The sequence below is a fragment of the Stenella coeruleoalba genome (genome assembly GCF_951394435.1).
Source record: "Stenella coeruleoalba genome assembly, chromosome: 2".
In the NCBI taxonomy this organism is placed as follows: Eukaryota; Metazoa; Chordata; class Mammalia; order Artiodactyla; family Delphinidae; genus Stenella; species Stenella coeruleoalba.
The window spans coordinates 13,459,953-13,475,413 of NC_137147.1; the positions used below are offsets into that span (position 1 = coordinate 13,459,953).

General features: G+C 48.0%; 1 protein-coding gene across 1 annotated transcript in view; it reads right to left on the reverse strand.

Moving 5' to 3' along the window:
* The window catches only part of KCNK13 (potassium two pore domain channel subfamily K member 13), a 117,039-nt gene extending 101,578 nt beyond the window's left edge, over positions 1-15,461 (reverse strand). Inside the window, exons 1-2 of the mRNA XM_079913555.1 lie at positions 14,946-15,461; positions 13,404-14,508 (exon numbers count right to left, since the gene is read on the reverse strand). Coding sequence (XP_079769681.1) covers positions 13,404-13,743 — 340 coding nt within the window. The 5' untranslated portion in view covers positions 13,744-14,508; positions 14,946-15,461. The remainder of the gene's footprint in view (positions 1-13,403; positions 14,509-14,945) is intronic.

Here is a 15,461-nt window from a genome sequence, read left to right on the forward strand (position 1 = left end):
GAGCAATTATACTCCAATAACGATGTTAAAAAAAAATGGACAGAGGATTTTTTTTTTTTTGCGGTACGCGGGCCTCTCACTGTTGTGGCCTCTCCCGCTGCGGAGCACAGGCTCCGGACGCGCAGGCTCAACGGCCATGGCTCACGGGCCCAGCAGCTCCGCGGCATGTGGGATCTTCCCGGACCGGGGCACGAACCCGTGTCCCCTGCATCGGCAGGCGGACTCTCAACCACTGCGCCACCAGGGAAGCCCCTGGACAGAGGATTTGAATAGACATTTTTCCAAAGCAGAAATACAGTTGCTCAACATCACTAATCATCAAGGAAATGCAAATCAAGACCACAATGAGATATCACCTCACACCTGTTAGAATGGCTGTTATCAAAGAGGTAACAAGTGTTGGTGAGGGTGTGTGGAAAACAGAACCCTTGGGCACTGTTGGTGGGAATGTAAATTGGTACAGCTTCTGTGGAAAACAGTATGAAGTTCCCTCAAAGAATTAAAAATAGAACTACCATACGATCCAGCAATTCTACTTCTGGGTATTTACCCAAAGGAAATGAAAACACTAACTTGAAAAGATATCTGCAATCCCATGTTCATTGTAGCATTATTTACAGTAGCCAAGACTTGGAAATAACCTAAGTGTCCATCAATGGATGAATGGATAAAGAAGTCATGGTAGGGCCTTCCCTGGTGGCGCAGTGGTTAAGAATCCACCTGCCGGATAGACCTAGAGTCTGTCATACAGAGTGAAGTAAGTCAGAAAGAGAGAGACAAATACCATATGCTAACACATATATATGGAATTTAAGAAAAAAAAAAATGTCATGAAAAACCTAGGGGTGAAACAGGAATAAAGACACAGACTTACTAGAGAATGGACTTGACCTATGGGGAGGGGGAAGGGTAAACGGTGACAAAGCGATAAAGAGGCATGGACATATATACACTACCAAACGTAAGGTAGATAGCTAGTGGGAAGCAGCCGCATAGCACAGGGAGATCAGCTCGGTGCTTTGTGACCGCCTGGAGGGGTTGGATAGGGAGGGTGGGAGGGAGGGAGACGCAAGCGGGAAGAGATATGGGAACATATGTATATATATAACTGATTCATTTTGTTGTGAAGCTGAAACTAACATACCATTGTAAAGCAATTATACTCCAATAAAGATGTTAAAAAAAAAAAAAAAAAAAAAAGAATCCACCTGCCAATGCAGGGCACACGGGTTCCAGCCCCGGTCCAGGAAGATCCCACATGCCACGGGGCAACTGAGCCTGTGCGCCACAACTACTGAGCCTGTGCTCTAGAGCCCGCGAGCCGCAACTACTGAGCCCATGTGCCACAACTACTGAAGCCCGCGCACCTAGAGCCCGTGCTCCGCGACAAGAGAAGCCACCGCAACGAGAAGCCTGCGCACTGCAACGAGAAGCCTGCGCACCACAACAAAGAGTAGCCCCCGATCGCCGCAATTAGAGAAAGCCTGTGCGCAACAACGAAGGCCCAATGCAGCCAAAAATAAAAAAATAAAAATTTTTAAACCGGGAAATTAAAAAAATTAGGTGGTTTACTTTAAAAATTAAAACTAGAGAGATGATCCAAAAGTCAGCAAGTCTCTGCTAATATAATGCAGGAATTTAATCAAATGTAAGTTTAAAAATAGTTAGCATAGAAAGCATAAAGAAGTAAACAAAAGTATTATTAATAAAATTTAAAGTTACACAAGTGATGAAATCAATAACACTGAATTTATATGTCCCCAAACACACAAATGTTATTTTGGGTGTGTTTACTAGGCTTGGAGTGTGGCTGGGGATTATGTTCCCTCCTGCTCCAAAATTCTGTAAGGTAAGAAAAAATCCAACTGAAATATATACAGATACCAGGATACACAGAAACATTCAAATAAAAAAGAGAACTCTGGAAAATGCACATTCTCAAACCATTATGTGATAATTTTAGAAATAAATCAAAGCATAATTATATAGCCAGCCATAAAAAAGCATTTATAAAACAGTCTTTTTGAAAAACATTGAGATGAGTTAGAACTAAACAGAGAATGGGTAAGAATATTTATCTCAACCACAGAGAGGACCTAAATTTATGAAAAAATATAGAAAAAAATGCCAGTGAAAATGAGTGTATTTGGGTATATAAAAATCTTTTCTACATTTGAAACAATAGTCAATAAAAAGGTAGCAGAATAGGATAAATATTTGGGACATATATAAATAACAACAAAGATAAGAACTTGATGTGTCCCCCTTGGCTCTCAAGACAGCACTTATATACCACAAAGAATCCCAGGGGTCCTTGGAGCATAGTTTGAAAACCACTTGCCTGGTTGGTCTCTAAGATCCATGTTGGTCTCTAAGATTGGTCTCTAAGGTCAATCTGATCTTCATCAGATGCTTAATACTAGGGAAGACCCAAGACACAGCTTTGGTGCCAGTATTCCAAGAGTTCATGGGCAGAGTCAGGAAGTGACTTCTGGGATCAAATATGTCCAAACTGGAGAGTAAAATTCTGGGGGCAGGCACATTAGTTGTCATGGTGATGGGAGGACGCTTGCAACTTTGAGAGGACATCAAATATTCCAATGGGAAGTACAGGCTCTGATTATGTGGACTCCTGGGAGGCAGGCAGAACACCACCCAAACCTTTTACCATCCTGACATTCTGCTACCCAGGCTATCTCTGTCTTCTTCCTATTACCCCAGGTTGCCTAAGGACCATCACCACTGAAAAAAGAGGTTGTGATCTCTTTAACTGGCAATTCTACCCACAAGGACCCCAAAGGAAGAAATGGCAAAGAAGTGGTGGTTCACAGTATAAGCTCTAAAGGGATGCCCCACACTACTTCCACTGGGTAACTTCAGACACTGCCTGGAAGCTCTCTGGGCCTCGGATCCTGGTCTGTAATGTGAGAATATTAACAGTACCTACCCTTATGGAGTTGTTATAAGAATTAAACATATGTAAAGATTGCACTGGGTTTAACCTATGGTAAAGCACTCGATAAATTTCATAATTTTTAATTAAACACAAGAGTAAAAAAAAAAATCACATATAACCCCCAAATCCAATAATTTAAGGACCGTTAAATAAACTATTCTACATTAATTGAACACATGGAATTCTTGAGAAAGTGTATAGGAAATAACATAAAAGGAAAGGAACAAACCCAGAATAGTAGGTACTTATGGATTACAATACAATATGTTTAGTCATGAGTATCAGAAGAGTTAAGAGAATATATTGATAACTACCCCCAGCTCCTTTTAGAGATTAGTGGGTGTACAAGGTGACAGCGAATATGTTAGATTTCCCCTCTGTGATGATCAAGTGTCCTGCACAAACAGGTACTTAAGTGAACTGCAAAGATCAAGATGCTGCTACCGATGAAGAAGAGTTCAGAGCTTCTTATCCTTCTCGCTCCCAAAGGGAAAGCAGCCTGGAGCTCACGGATGATCAAAGCTTTAACTGAGGGACTCACACTCTGGAGTCGAGCTGTCCTCAGACCTGTCTGGCCAGGACAATGTTGTTTTGCAATTAGAATCTGAATGCCTGTGGTGGGGCTGCTCTTTCCAGGGCACATGCTCCACTGCTCCCTAATGTCCCACATCTCTAAGTCCCACTCAGTTGCATTCCTGGTCTGACCCCTGGGCTCACTGACCACAGGATTTCCCTTCCAAGAAGAGGTGATCAATAGCAGAGATGCTGGGGGGTTGATCAGAGAATGGGAACAATAAATCCTGAGCATTTCATGACGCTTCTATGACGGCTCTCCGGCCAAAGGAAGATGCGGTGGGTGTGCTAAACGTGCAGCCTTTCAGAAAAGTGGTATAATGTCCAGCAATCAGATAAGCTGAAGAGAAGGAGGCAGAAGGTTGGAGGGTGAAGGGAGAGCAGCACGACGATGGAGATGTGTCCTGATGAGGTGTGTCTCCCCACTGTCCTCAGCAGGACCGTGGGCTTCTGGATCCAAACACAGGAATGTGTTCCTCTACAGGGTGAGAGTGTCCCCGCGTATAAAGTCACTGACGGGCTGGTGATAGGAACCATCCCCTGTCCTCCTCTCTTTCCTCCTCAGGGGAAAGGACTGCTGCTTGTGGGGTCCGCTCTTGGGGCTATGCTTTACTATGAACACTAGGCTGAATGAGGGGAAGCTAAAAGAAGTTGGAGAGGTTAAGTCAACCATGATAATACAGAGCAGAGAGAGATGGGGGAGAAGAGACAAGGAAGGACAGAAAGACTGAGAGGGCTGCCCGTTGGGGAGGATTTGGGGAGGGGTTTCGGGATAAAAGGCTCCAGAATTCCTTTGAGGAATGAGAGACTGGGAGATGGGGAGAGAGGAAGCTAGCTTTCCTTTGTGTTATAAGTTGGAGACTAAGATTCTTTAGAGATACACAAGCAAAAACTGAATTTATTTTTCCATTACTTTGGGCTCATGGAACATGCTTGTTTGTAGGGAACACTATACCCTAAGAACCCTAAGGAGCCCCAGAATTATTTGGGTTACATTCATACCAAAGCCATCTCTCCTTCACAGAGAAAGGTATGAAGGGGAAGAGAGAACAGGAGGGAATTTAGGGTAAAAGAAGAGGAAATCGCTGTTTTATAACATAAACGAGAATTTCTAGTGAAACAAGCTGAAATTAACACGTGTGTGTATAAGAATGCTGGGCAGTGGAGAGTAAGAGCTATGGCCTGCAAAGTCTCTAATTCCAAGATAGGTACTGAAGTTTCCTAAGTAGGAAACAAATAATTAAACAAATCCAGCGTTCTCAGAATGGACAGTCTGAGAGCTTCCCCGTGAAAATTTGGTAGTAGATCCCAAGAGAGATGACCCTACCTGGAATGAATGCATGCAAATTCCTACCAGCCACGCTTTCTGCTCCCTCATTCCCCATGAGCAGCACTGCTCCTTGGCTACAGTCTTAAAATGTACCCATCATTGTTCACATGAAACAATAGTTTAAAGTGTTTTAACAACTATTGCTATGACTAAAAGTGCAGAGCAGCTGAAAAAATACTGAACAAAAACTGGCATCCTGGCTATTATCAAAAAGGCAAGAAATAACAAGTGTTGGCAAGGATGTGGAGAAAAGAGAACCCTCCAACACTGTTGGTGGGAATGTAAATTGGCGCAGCCACTGTGGAAAACAGTATGGAGGTTCCTCAAAAAGTTAAGAATACAACTACCATATGACCCAGCTATTCCACTTCTTTACCCAAAGAATATGAGAACATTAATTTGAAAAGATATATGTACCCTAATGTTCACTGCAGTATTATTTACAATAGCCAAGATATGGAAACAACCTAAGCGCACGTCAACAGATGAATGAAGAAAATGTGATACACACACACATATATACATGCAATGGAACACTACTCAGCCATAAAAAGATGAAATCTTACCATTTGTGACAACATCGATGGGCCTTGAGGGTATTATGCTAAGTGAGATAAATCAGACTGAGAAAGACAACTACCATATGATTTAATTCATATGTGGAATATAAAAAACAAAAAATAAATGAACAGGGCTTCCCTGGTGGCGCAGTGGTTGAGAGTCCGCCTGTCGATGCAGGGGACACAGGTTCGTGCCCCGGTCTGGGAAGATCCCACATGCCGCGGAGTGGCTGGGCCGGTGAGCCATGGCCGCTGAGCCTGCGCGTCCGGAGCCTGTGCTCCGCAACGGGAGAGGCCACAACAGTGAGAGGCCCGCGTACCGCAAAAAAAAATTTTTTTTAATATAAATAAATAAATGAACAAACTAAATCAAACAAAAACAAACACGTAAATACAGAGAACAGAGTGGCGGTTCTCAGAAGGGAAGAGGCAGGGTGAGGGCAAAATGGGTAAAGGGGATCAACTGTATGGCTACAAATGAAAACTAAATTTCTGGTGGCGAGCACATTGCAGTGTATACAGAAGTAGAAATATAACGCTGTACACATGAAACTTACATAATATTGTAAACCAATGTTACCTCAATTAAAAAAAAAAACCAATAGGGCTTCCCTGGTGGCGCAGTGGTTGAGAGTCTGCCTGCCGATGCAGGGGACACGGGTTTGTGCCCCGGTCCAGGAGGATCCCACACGCCGCGGAGCGGCTAGGCCCGTGAGCCATGGCCGCTGGGCCTGTGCGTCCGGAGCCTGTGCTCTGCAATGGGAGGGACCACAACAGTGAGAGGCCCGCGTACCACAAAAACAAAACAAAACAAAAAAAACCAATAAGCATTCTTACAGACGGGAAAAGATTTTCTAAGCACAAAAGCAATGGAAGAAATCAGAAGGAAAAACTAAAATATGAAATGGTACATAAATTAAAAATGTTTCTATATCTAAATAAACATTAAACAGGAAACGACAGATGGAAAGTAACAGATGGAAAGTAAGATACAAACATGGCAAACAGCTAAAATCCTCAAAATATAAAGCACAACCATACAATGATTAACACAATATCTCTTGCTCCCAAAAGAAAAATGGGGGAGTAGCTAGTTGATTCAGAGATGAACTGTATTTTTAATAAATATTTAAAATTAAGCAACTTTAATATAAATCAAAGAAATTCTAACTATAATGAGATTCATTTTTACCTAATTACATCCGTTGTTATACGCTCATTTTATACAAGAGTTGTTATAAGCTCATGTTACAATGGTTATATGGAAAACAGATACAAAATATATTTCAGTGATTTTAAGATATTTTTCCCAATATTTTAATATCTCGGAAATCAGGATAATCTCACAATTGCTAGCATGTCAAGATCTAACTGGCAGCATTATTTGCTCTCTTAATGGTACATAAGATAATGATGCATATTAGATTCAGTAAAATCTTTAGTACTTTAGGTCCAATATAATATGATAAACCAAAATATTAACAGTGGTTCTTGTTGGATGGTAGAATTATGGGTGATTTTTAGTTTCTTTTTTATACTTTCCCATATATTTCCGCTCTTCTAAAATGAATATGTATTTCTTTTATCAACAGACAACAAACAAAATGAAATCCGGTTCTAATCTTGACTTTGCTGCTTTATAGCCACGTGGTCATAAAATACTTATGTTATCTGTACCTCGGTTTCCTTATCTGCAAAATGGAATTGATAGTAACTTCTCTGCCCATCTCCTAAGATTTGTGTGCAAATGCTTTGTAAAATGTAAAGTGCCAATTCAATGTGTCAGTTAAATCTTGACACACGTATGACATCTGCTAACATGTGACATTTATTAATGTATTCAGGAGATGTTTTTACTCTTTCGCAATGCCTGTTCATCATCTTTGATGTTCGGTTATAGCTTTAGACTATAAGATGGTGATTCCCAGTATTTTATTTTTTGGATCTAATATAATTTGATTCAAAAGCTCTTTCCACGTAGAAAAAAAAAAAAAAACGATTCTGAAAACAACATCCAGTCCAGCACCCCATAGGTGTGCACACTGGCCAGGCCAAATCACACACCTGTCTGCCCGGCTCCTGAACCCCATGAGAGCCCTGTAGAATACCGCTGCACAGGTGCTAATCATGAACCACACCCAGGTCCAAAAAGGGGCGCCACTATGATCATCTCTGTTTAGTTAAAATAGATAAAACTGTGTTGAAGATCTGGTCGTCTACTTTGAGTGGTCCACCACTGAGGTGGGGCTGGTCATCTCTGAGTCTGAGCTTCTCAGACCCATAAAAGCCAGAGTCACTGTCTCAGCTCAGACGCAGCACATCCCTGCATCTGATAAGTGTTGTTCTAGATTTTTCTTTTTCAAGAGTTTTTCCTTATCTCATTTGTTTTCATTTGTGCCTTTTTTTCCCTTTTTTGTTTTTATTTGGCCTCGACACGCAGCATGTGGGATCTTAGTTCCCCGACCAGGGATCAAACCTGTGGCCCCCTGCAGTGGCAGCGTGGAATCCTAACCACTGGACCGCCAGGGAAGTCCCAGTGTTGTTCTAAATTAATGTTCCCCTCGCCTCCTTAACCACCAGCAGGTGAGGGGGTCCACCAAGGCAAAAGACAAGCACATCTCACCCCTCTCCATTCTAGCCCTGCCACCGGCTTGCCTAAGTTTCAAAGCTCAGGGAGGGGCCTTCCCTGGTCAGCAACATCACAACATCACATAACAGCCTCCTAGACTCGAGTTCTCAAACTTTAACGTGGCTACAATTCACCAGGTGGTTTGTTGAAGAGCAGCTTCTAATTCAGGTAGTCTGAGGTTGGCCTGAGACTCTGCATTTCTAACAAGGTCCAAGGTGATGCTGGTCCTGCTGATTCACGGATCACTGTTTGAGTAGCGAGAATCCTTGGGGGTGGTCTCAATTTTCAACCCTAGGCCAACTCCTATCACACAGGCCTCAAGTGTGCTCCCTGTTCTGCCTCTATCAGAGCCATCTGGGGAAGTTTCTTAAAATGCATCAGGAGCTCTGAAAGGCGGATGCAGACACCTGCATTTTAAGAAGCACCACACTCCCCTCAGGTGAGTACTTATGGACAGTGAACCTTGGGAACCGCCAGTAGAGAATTCTAGACGTTCTTACTGGACCATACAATTGGAAGCTGGACACCGCCCTGCATGACCTTGGACTTAGGCAGAGGGGCTTTTATGGAACTGCACCTTGTACTGAGGGATGCTATGCCGTGCAGGAGCACAGGGTTGTCTTTCACAGCTGAGATGCAGTGGAGAAGACTACTCATCACATTGTCTTGTCCCTTTCATGACAATCTATAGGAGAAATTTTTATTCCCATCTAAAAAAGCTGGGTGTCTTCCAAGCAGCCAGCCTGGATAAAAAGAACCATTTCATGGTTGCCCTTGCCTCTTTCCTTCAACAACTGGAAAACTCACAGCCAAATCTGGCAATTACGTGGGTCCTTTTGACATATACCTCTGTGTATTAACAATGTGTGGCTTCACTGTCCTATCCTACTCATGTTTTCTCATCTCCCCAATGTCTTAAATCCATTAGTATCCATTTCTAGTGCATATATGTGCGGTAGGCATCCGTGCTGTTCACCGAGATCAACTCTTATCCACTTCTGGACTTACAGGAGGAGTGTGGTTCTTTACATCCTTGAAGTTGGGTGTAGCCATGGGACTTGATTTGGCCAACGAAACGCGTGTGGAGGTGACTTCTTCTCACCTCCAGGTGGTGGCCGTTTAATTGCAGGTGGCTGCACTCTTCAACCCTTTCTGTCCCTTCCTGGGCAGTACTGGAGGCATGAGCTGATGAAGAGCAGCCACAAGATAAAAGAATCCTGGAGGGCTCCCCTCATGGCGCAGTGGTTGAGAATCTGCCTGCCAATGCAGGGGACACGGGTTCGAGCCCTGGTCCGGGAAGATCCCACATGTCACGGAGCAACTAAGCCCATGTGCCACAACTACTGAGCCTGCGCTCTAGAGCCCACGAGCCACAACTACTGAGCCTGCACACCACAACTACTCAAGCCCGCATTTCCTAGAGCCCGCGTGCCACAATTACTGAAGCCCACATGCCCTAGAGCCCACGTGCCGCCAACTACTGAGCCCGCAGGTCACAGCTACTGAAGCCCGTGCTCTAGGGCCCGCGTGCCGCAACTACTGAGCCCATGTGCTGCAACTACTGAAGCCCGCATGCCTAGAGCCCGTGCTCCGCCACAAGAGAAGCCACAGTAATGAGAAGCCTGTGCACCACAACGAAGGGTAGCCCCCGCTCGTTGCAACTAGAGAAAGCCCGCGTGCAGCAACGAAGACCCAACACAGCCAAAAAAAATAGTTCCAGTGTGGGTCATGACTCCGCCATGGAGCCTGCAGCCAAATCTGAAGCTTGAATAGTCACTGGTGGTACTCAGTCCTCACCCCCTGGCATCTCCTTTATCATTTCTGGATACACTGGCCTGACTTCAAATGGCCAGTGCCTATATCTTATCAGAAGGCTACTCTTGGGCCGTCCATGAAAAATCAGGACAAAAGTACCTGGAAATTATATTTTTGTGCTTCCCCCACCCTCCAAGCAGCTTTTAACCACTTTCTGACTAGTGTGGGTGTATAACTACCCCAGCTCCCTTGCCTGGGGTAAGTCCGGTTAATGAGCTTTGCACTGTTCTCAAGCTTCCACTTGAGATTAAGGATCAGGTGCCCACTATGCTTTCTGCCTAATACCATACCCTATACTGACTGACTTCCCTCTCTTGTATCACTTCCTCCTTCACCTCCCTGTCTCCCTTGAATCTGCCAATAAACTGCTTGCACTCAAATTCTTGGCTCAGAAGCTGCTTCTGAGGGAACTTCAGCTAAGACAAAGCTCCTCTCTACCGATTTCCTAGATCCAACTGCTTTCCATATTTCTGTTCTTCTTTTTTTCCTAGTTCTGAGGTTTTATTTACATTTTATGATTATTCTACTGTATGCTTTCTTGTTATCTGTTACCTCAACACCTTTGCAGAATAAAACAGAGTGGAACTAATTTTTAGAAGAAAAAACCATCATGTAATACTACGATTCAAATACAAGATGTAAAGGGTTTATAGAATATGATCCAAATTTAGAAAAATACATATGTACATATGTGTGTCTATAGGGAAAAAGAATAGAAAGAAATGCACCAACCAACAAGGTCCTATTGTATAGTACAGGGAACTATACTCAGTATTTTGTAATAACCTATAAGGGAGAAGAATCTGAAAAAAACTGATATATATGTATGTATAACTGAATCACTCTGCTGTACACCTGAAATTAACACAACATTGTAAATCAACTAACCTTCAATTTAAAAAAATGACCAAAATGTCAACCATGGTCAACTTTAGGTGATGTCATTACAGATGGTTTTTTTTCTTCTTCTTCTTTATTTTACAAAGAACATGAAGCTTCAGTTTCCTCATCTATATACAGGGATAATCACACTTCACACATATGAATCACATATCACATATATGAATTGTGTTGATTGAAATTGTGGTTAATCGATGAAATTAGCTGCATCACATATTCACATAATAATCACAGTATGTGCCTAATTATGTACCCCAATAAAGGGTTGCAAGTGCTGTTATTACATCAGCGATTAATGAAACAATTTAAGGACATGTGAGAAATGAGAAAGTAAAAAAAGCCCGTACTTACATAGTGCTTTGTCCTTTTTAAAGAACATTCACTTATATGAGCTCATTATCCCTGGCAAGAACCCTGCGAGAGGGGCAGGCTTAGGGGCAGGTGTGGGAAGGAGACGGGACTAATATTTACTCAACAGCTACAATGTGCCAGACACCAAGGTGGGCACTTGTAGGTATCTCAGAAGAGAAGGATGGGGCTCAGAATGTTAAGGAACCAGCCCAACGTACAGGCAGGGTCAGTAGCTCCAAGTCCAGGCTCTCGGTCCAGGTTTCCTTCTGTGCCATCAGGCTTCATTATTCTATTTGTGCCCCCGGATGACTGTGTGCTTATATGCCCACCCTTCCACGACACCCGCGGTCCCTCTGGCATTGGTGCTCACCCGTCTTTACACACACTCTGCTCCTTCCTACGTCCACGGCCATGGGAAGTACAAACGGGGGGGCCTGTGGAGGGCGTGGGGAGGACTTAGCTCCCCAATCTCCCACCAAAACCACCCCCAAATGAATAATCTAAATCAAAACCCTGTACCAGCTACACAGACATAGCAGATTCAAGGAAAGTTCCACAGCAACCCTTCCCAATCAGTTTGCTCACCCCAAGTCCTCCCTACATAGAAGTTCTGGAACTGTCTTTTGAGAAATGGGAGGACTTAGGCAATTCTGCTAGGAGAGTCCAGTGGAGAACGTGGGCTGGGGGAGAGAGCTGTGGAGGGTATTACTCTGTCTCCATCCCCGTCAGGGCCCGTGTTCTGGTCATCGTGGAGAATGCTATGAAAGTCTTTCTTACCAGATACCCAGTTACTGTGGTGTCATAACGGCCCACGGATGGGCAGGGCCGCCTGAAATAAGACAGGGTTGCGGTGGCGAGCTGGGAAGTTCAGCACAAAGCACTTCAGACGCAGCCCGTGTATCTGGAATCAGGCCAGTCCTCTCCACCTTGCCTCCTACTCACCACCTGAAGCCCTGGGCTTCTAGACTAACCCTGGGAAGTCTTTCTTGACTAATCAGGCCTGAGGCTGATCCCTGTTGTACCTTGTGTTCCTTCTCCTGAAAGAACGTCTACCAAAGACAACCTTGTGTGGGAGCTTCAAAGAAGTCCGCCTTGTCACCGCCTCGCTGACAGCTCTCCCTGACAGCTCTCCCGGCAGCACAGGGGCTACGGCAGCCAAGCCCCTGCACAGCCCCCTGCCGGCCCTGCTGCGGCTCCGGTGCTCCGGCAGCCAGCCGGGAGCCGCTCCCCTTCTGCGCAGCCTTTCAAAGCCCCCTCCTCCGCTCCAGCTCTCTGCTTTCTTCAGAATTTCTACAGCATCTTTCCCAACCCCCTTATCACTCAAGTATGCTTTACGCATGAACAGTCCTTAGGAGTGTGGTGCAAAGACTCCCAATCTTTTTCCTTCTGCTAGTAACAAAGGCATAACTGACGGCAGCCATGAAACACGCTTGCTCAAAAACTCTCAATAGCTTCCAATTGCCTCTAGATAAGCTCTAGCTCCTGAGTCTGTCACTAGAGTTCCCCCCTCCATCCCATTAGCCAGGAGACTCCCCTAGCTTTCCTTCCACTATTCCCTACAGATCAGGGAGCTCACTGGACCCTGAACGCAATTCTCTCCTCCTCCGCAGTGTAAAGCACTTTTAGTTTCCAGAGCCCAATCAGGCCAACACTTAGCGGTTCAGCCCATAGGTCCCTTCTCCCCACCCCCACCTGCTTCCTCCTGGCAGAAAACAGTTTCCATCCTCATTAGCACTTTTGCCTCCTTACTTCCAATCTTGTTTTCGATCTATTTTTTCTCTCTATTAAGTTTTAAGTCATGGACAGTCTTTTTAAAATTTGTTTCTCCCCCTCAGACCAGTGCCTCACGCATCGTACTAACTCAATTCATGTTTATAGGCTCCTGTCCCGATCTGTAAGCTTTCTCCCTAATGTTCCATGAATTCAAGCTCAGTCTCCTTAACTAGGAACACTCCCAGAGCAGAACGTCTCCAATTTAAGGCTCACTCAAATTCCCTAGAGATTTTAACACGCAGATTCTGACTCAAGTGGTCTGGGGAGGCGCTGAGACTGCATTTATAACAAGCTCCCAAGTGATGCTGACGCAGCTGGTCCGTGGACCTCACTTAAAGAAGCAAGGAGGCAATACCACCTGTGGATCAGGCAACAGCTCACATCGGTGCCACCTGGCCGAGCGCGGAGGTGGATGAATGCAGGGCTGGGAAGCGCGGTCCCGCCCTTCGAAGCGCCGGGCCAGAAAAACGCCTGCGAGGATGGTCGCCCCTCCGCCCTACCGCAGGGCCCACTTACCTATGGTGGACACGACGGTGCCCACGAAGTAGAAGGCGCCGGTGAAGTCCCAGCGCAGGCGAACATTGTCCACGCGGATGCCGGCCTCGGTGGCCTCCTCGTAGTGGCGAAGGAAGCCGCGCAGCTCGTCGCGGCTCAGGTTGTGGCGGCGGCTGAAGTTGGCCAGGCGCTCCTCCCAGCGCTGCTTGGCCTGGCGTTCGTGCGCCAGCTCCAGCGCCGAGAAGACGGCGGCGCCGCCCAGCAGGTAGAGCACGATGAGCGCGGCGAGCAGCAGGAAGCGCGCGTTGTCCTCGTTCAGGTGGCCCGGGCCGCAGCTGCAGCCGCAACCCCGGCCGGCCATGGCCAAACCCCCGGGGCAGCCCCAAGCCGGGCGGCCGTGTCCGCCGGCTGACTGTCACCCGGGCGCCCCGGGAGGTGGGGTCTCGGCCCGACGCTCAGTCCGCCCCTGGCCGCGCGACAGCCAGCTCGCCCATGACCGCCGGACGCTCCTCCAGGCCACGCGGTTCCCGGGGCCGCCGCGTCGACCGCTCCTGCAGCGCCAGCCCCCCACGTCCGCCTCGACTCCCGGTTTCAAATCCGCATTTTCGCCGCCGTCCCCGCCCCCCTAGGAGTTCTCCTAAAAGCTGAAGAGCTGAGTGACCCGGCACGGAGTCCGCTTCTGCTTGGCACGAGGATGCAGCCGCTGCTTCCCCCTGGTGTCCTGCCCGGCTCAGATTGGGGAGGGGGCGTGGCGCATCTTCAAGGCAAACTCGGGTGGGCTTGACCTTCCCCCAAAGCAAGGGGCCTCGGGCGCTGACGGGTGAGCGGAGCCCCGCGGTCTCTGTCTCCTTGACCGTCGCTTCTCAAGCCGCTGACGTCTAGGACGCGGGCTCTCAGTCCGCTAGTGCTGTAAGTGCCTCCTCAGATACAGCCTCAGTGCTGTGTCCCAGGCTCGGCGTCGCGCGGAGCCTCGGGCCTCTCGGGTCACCGGCCCGGCTGCCGGCGCTTAGAGGCTGGAGCAGGTCCCGGGCGGGCGCACGGACAGAGGGATTGCGCAGAGCGCGGTTCACGGGTTCCGACCTCCCGCCCGCCCCCGACGCTGCGCGGCGTCCGGCGGGCCGACTTGCTGGAGGAGGAGACCAGAAAGGGAGGTTGGAGTGACGGAGCGAAGGAAGTTAGGGGCCTCTCCCCCAGGCAGCCTTCCTAGCCTTGCCCGACCAGACGCCCTTGGCTTCTGGATCCCGCGCGGGGGCGTTTTCCACCCCCACGTGTCGGATCCGCCCGCTCGAAGCGCGCGCCGCGAGCCAGCCCCAGCTCCTGGGGAGGCTGCCAAGGACCGGGGACTGGAGGAGCACGCGGGCAGGAGGCAGTGACCCCGGAGAATTCCATCTCCTGCAGCCTGGCTTGGCTGCCTCGGTGGGCTCCAGAGATCCTGCGCCGACAGGGCTCCGCTGAGAGGGCTTTACCCCACCCTAGCCACAGGCTCGCTAGCAAACCGCCGGGGCCCCTCCCCGAGACCCCGCCTTTCAAGGGGCGCTGGCGCCGCGCTCGAGTCTCACTCACCGGGGAGTGCACCCTCCGCGCCGCTCTGTCAGCACTGTCCTCCGGGTCCCTCTGCGGGGGGAGCAGAGGTCCACGCCGCGGTCTGCCTTGCCTGGTCCGCGCGCTCCGACGCTGCAACAGGTGGAGCCGCTCGGCTGGCAGCAGCGGTGGCGACTCCACCCCGTCCTCCGCCTCCCGGCCGCGCGGAGCCGCCCCCGGCACTAGTCTCCGCCTGCTGATGCCCGGCTCCCTGCTGGGCCACCCGGGGGCTGCGGCGCTCCCATCCCGGACGCACAGATCCCGGGAGTGGGTGCTCAGGAGGAGGGTCAGGTCAGGTGCTTAGCGGGCCCGTGTGGGCCCCTCCAGGGCCAGAAGAGGGCGCTCCGTCCCCTTCAGACACATCTCGCCCCCACCTGCGTACCCAGCCACACACTGCCCCTTCGGAATCACCAGCCCCTAGCATTTGGGAGTGAATATGAATACAAGAAGGAAAGATGAATGGGCATCTTCGAACTAAGGAGAATTTCCTCGCCTCCC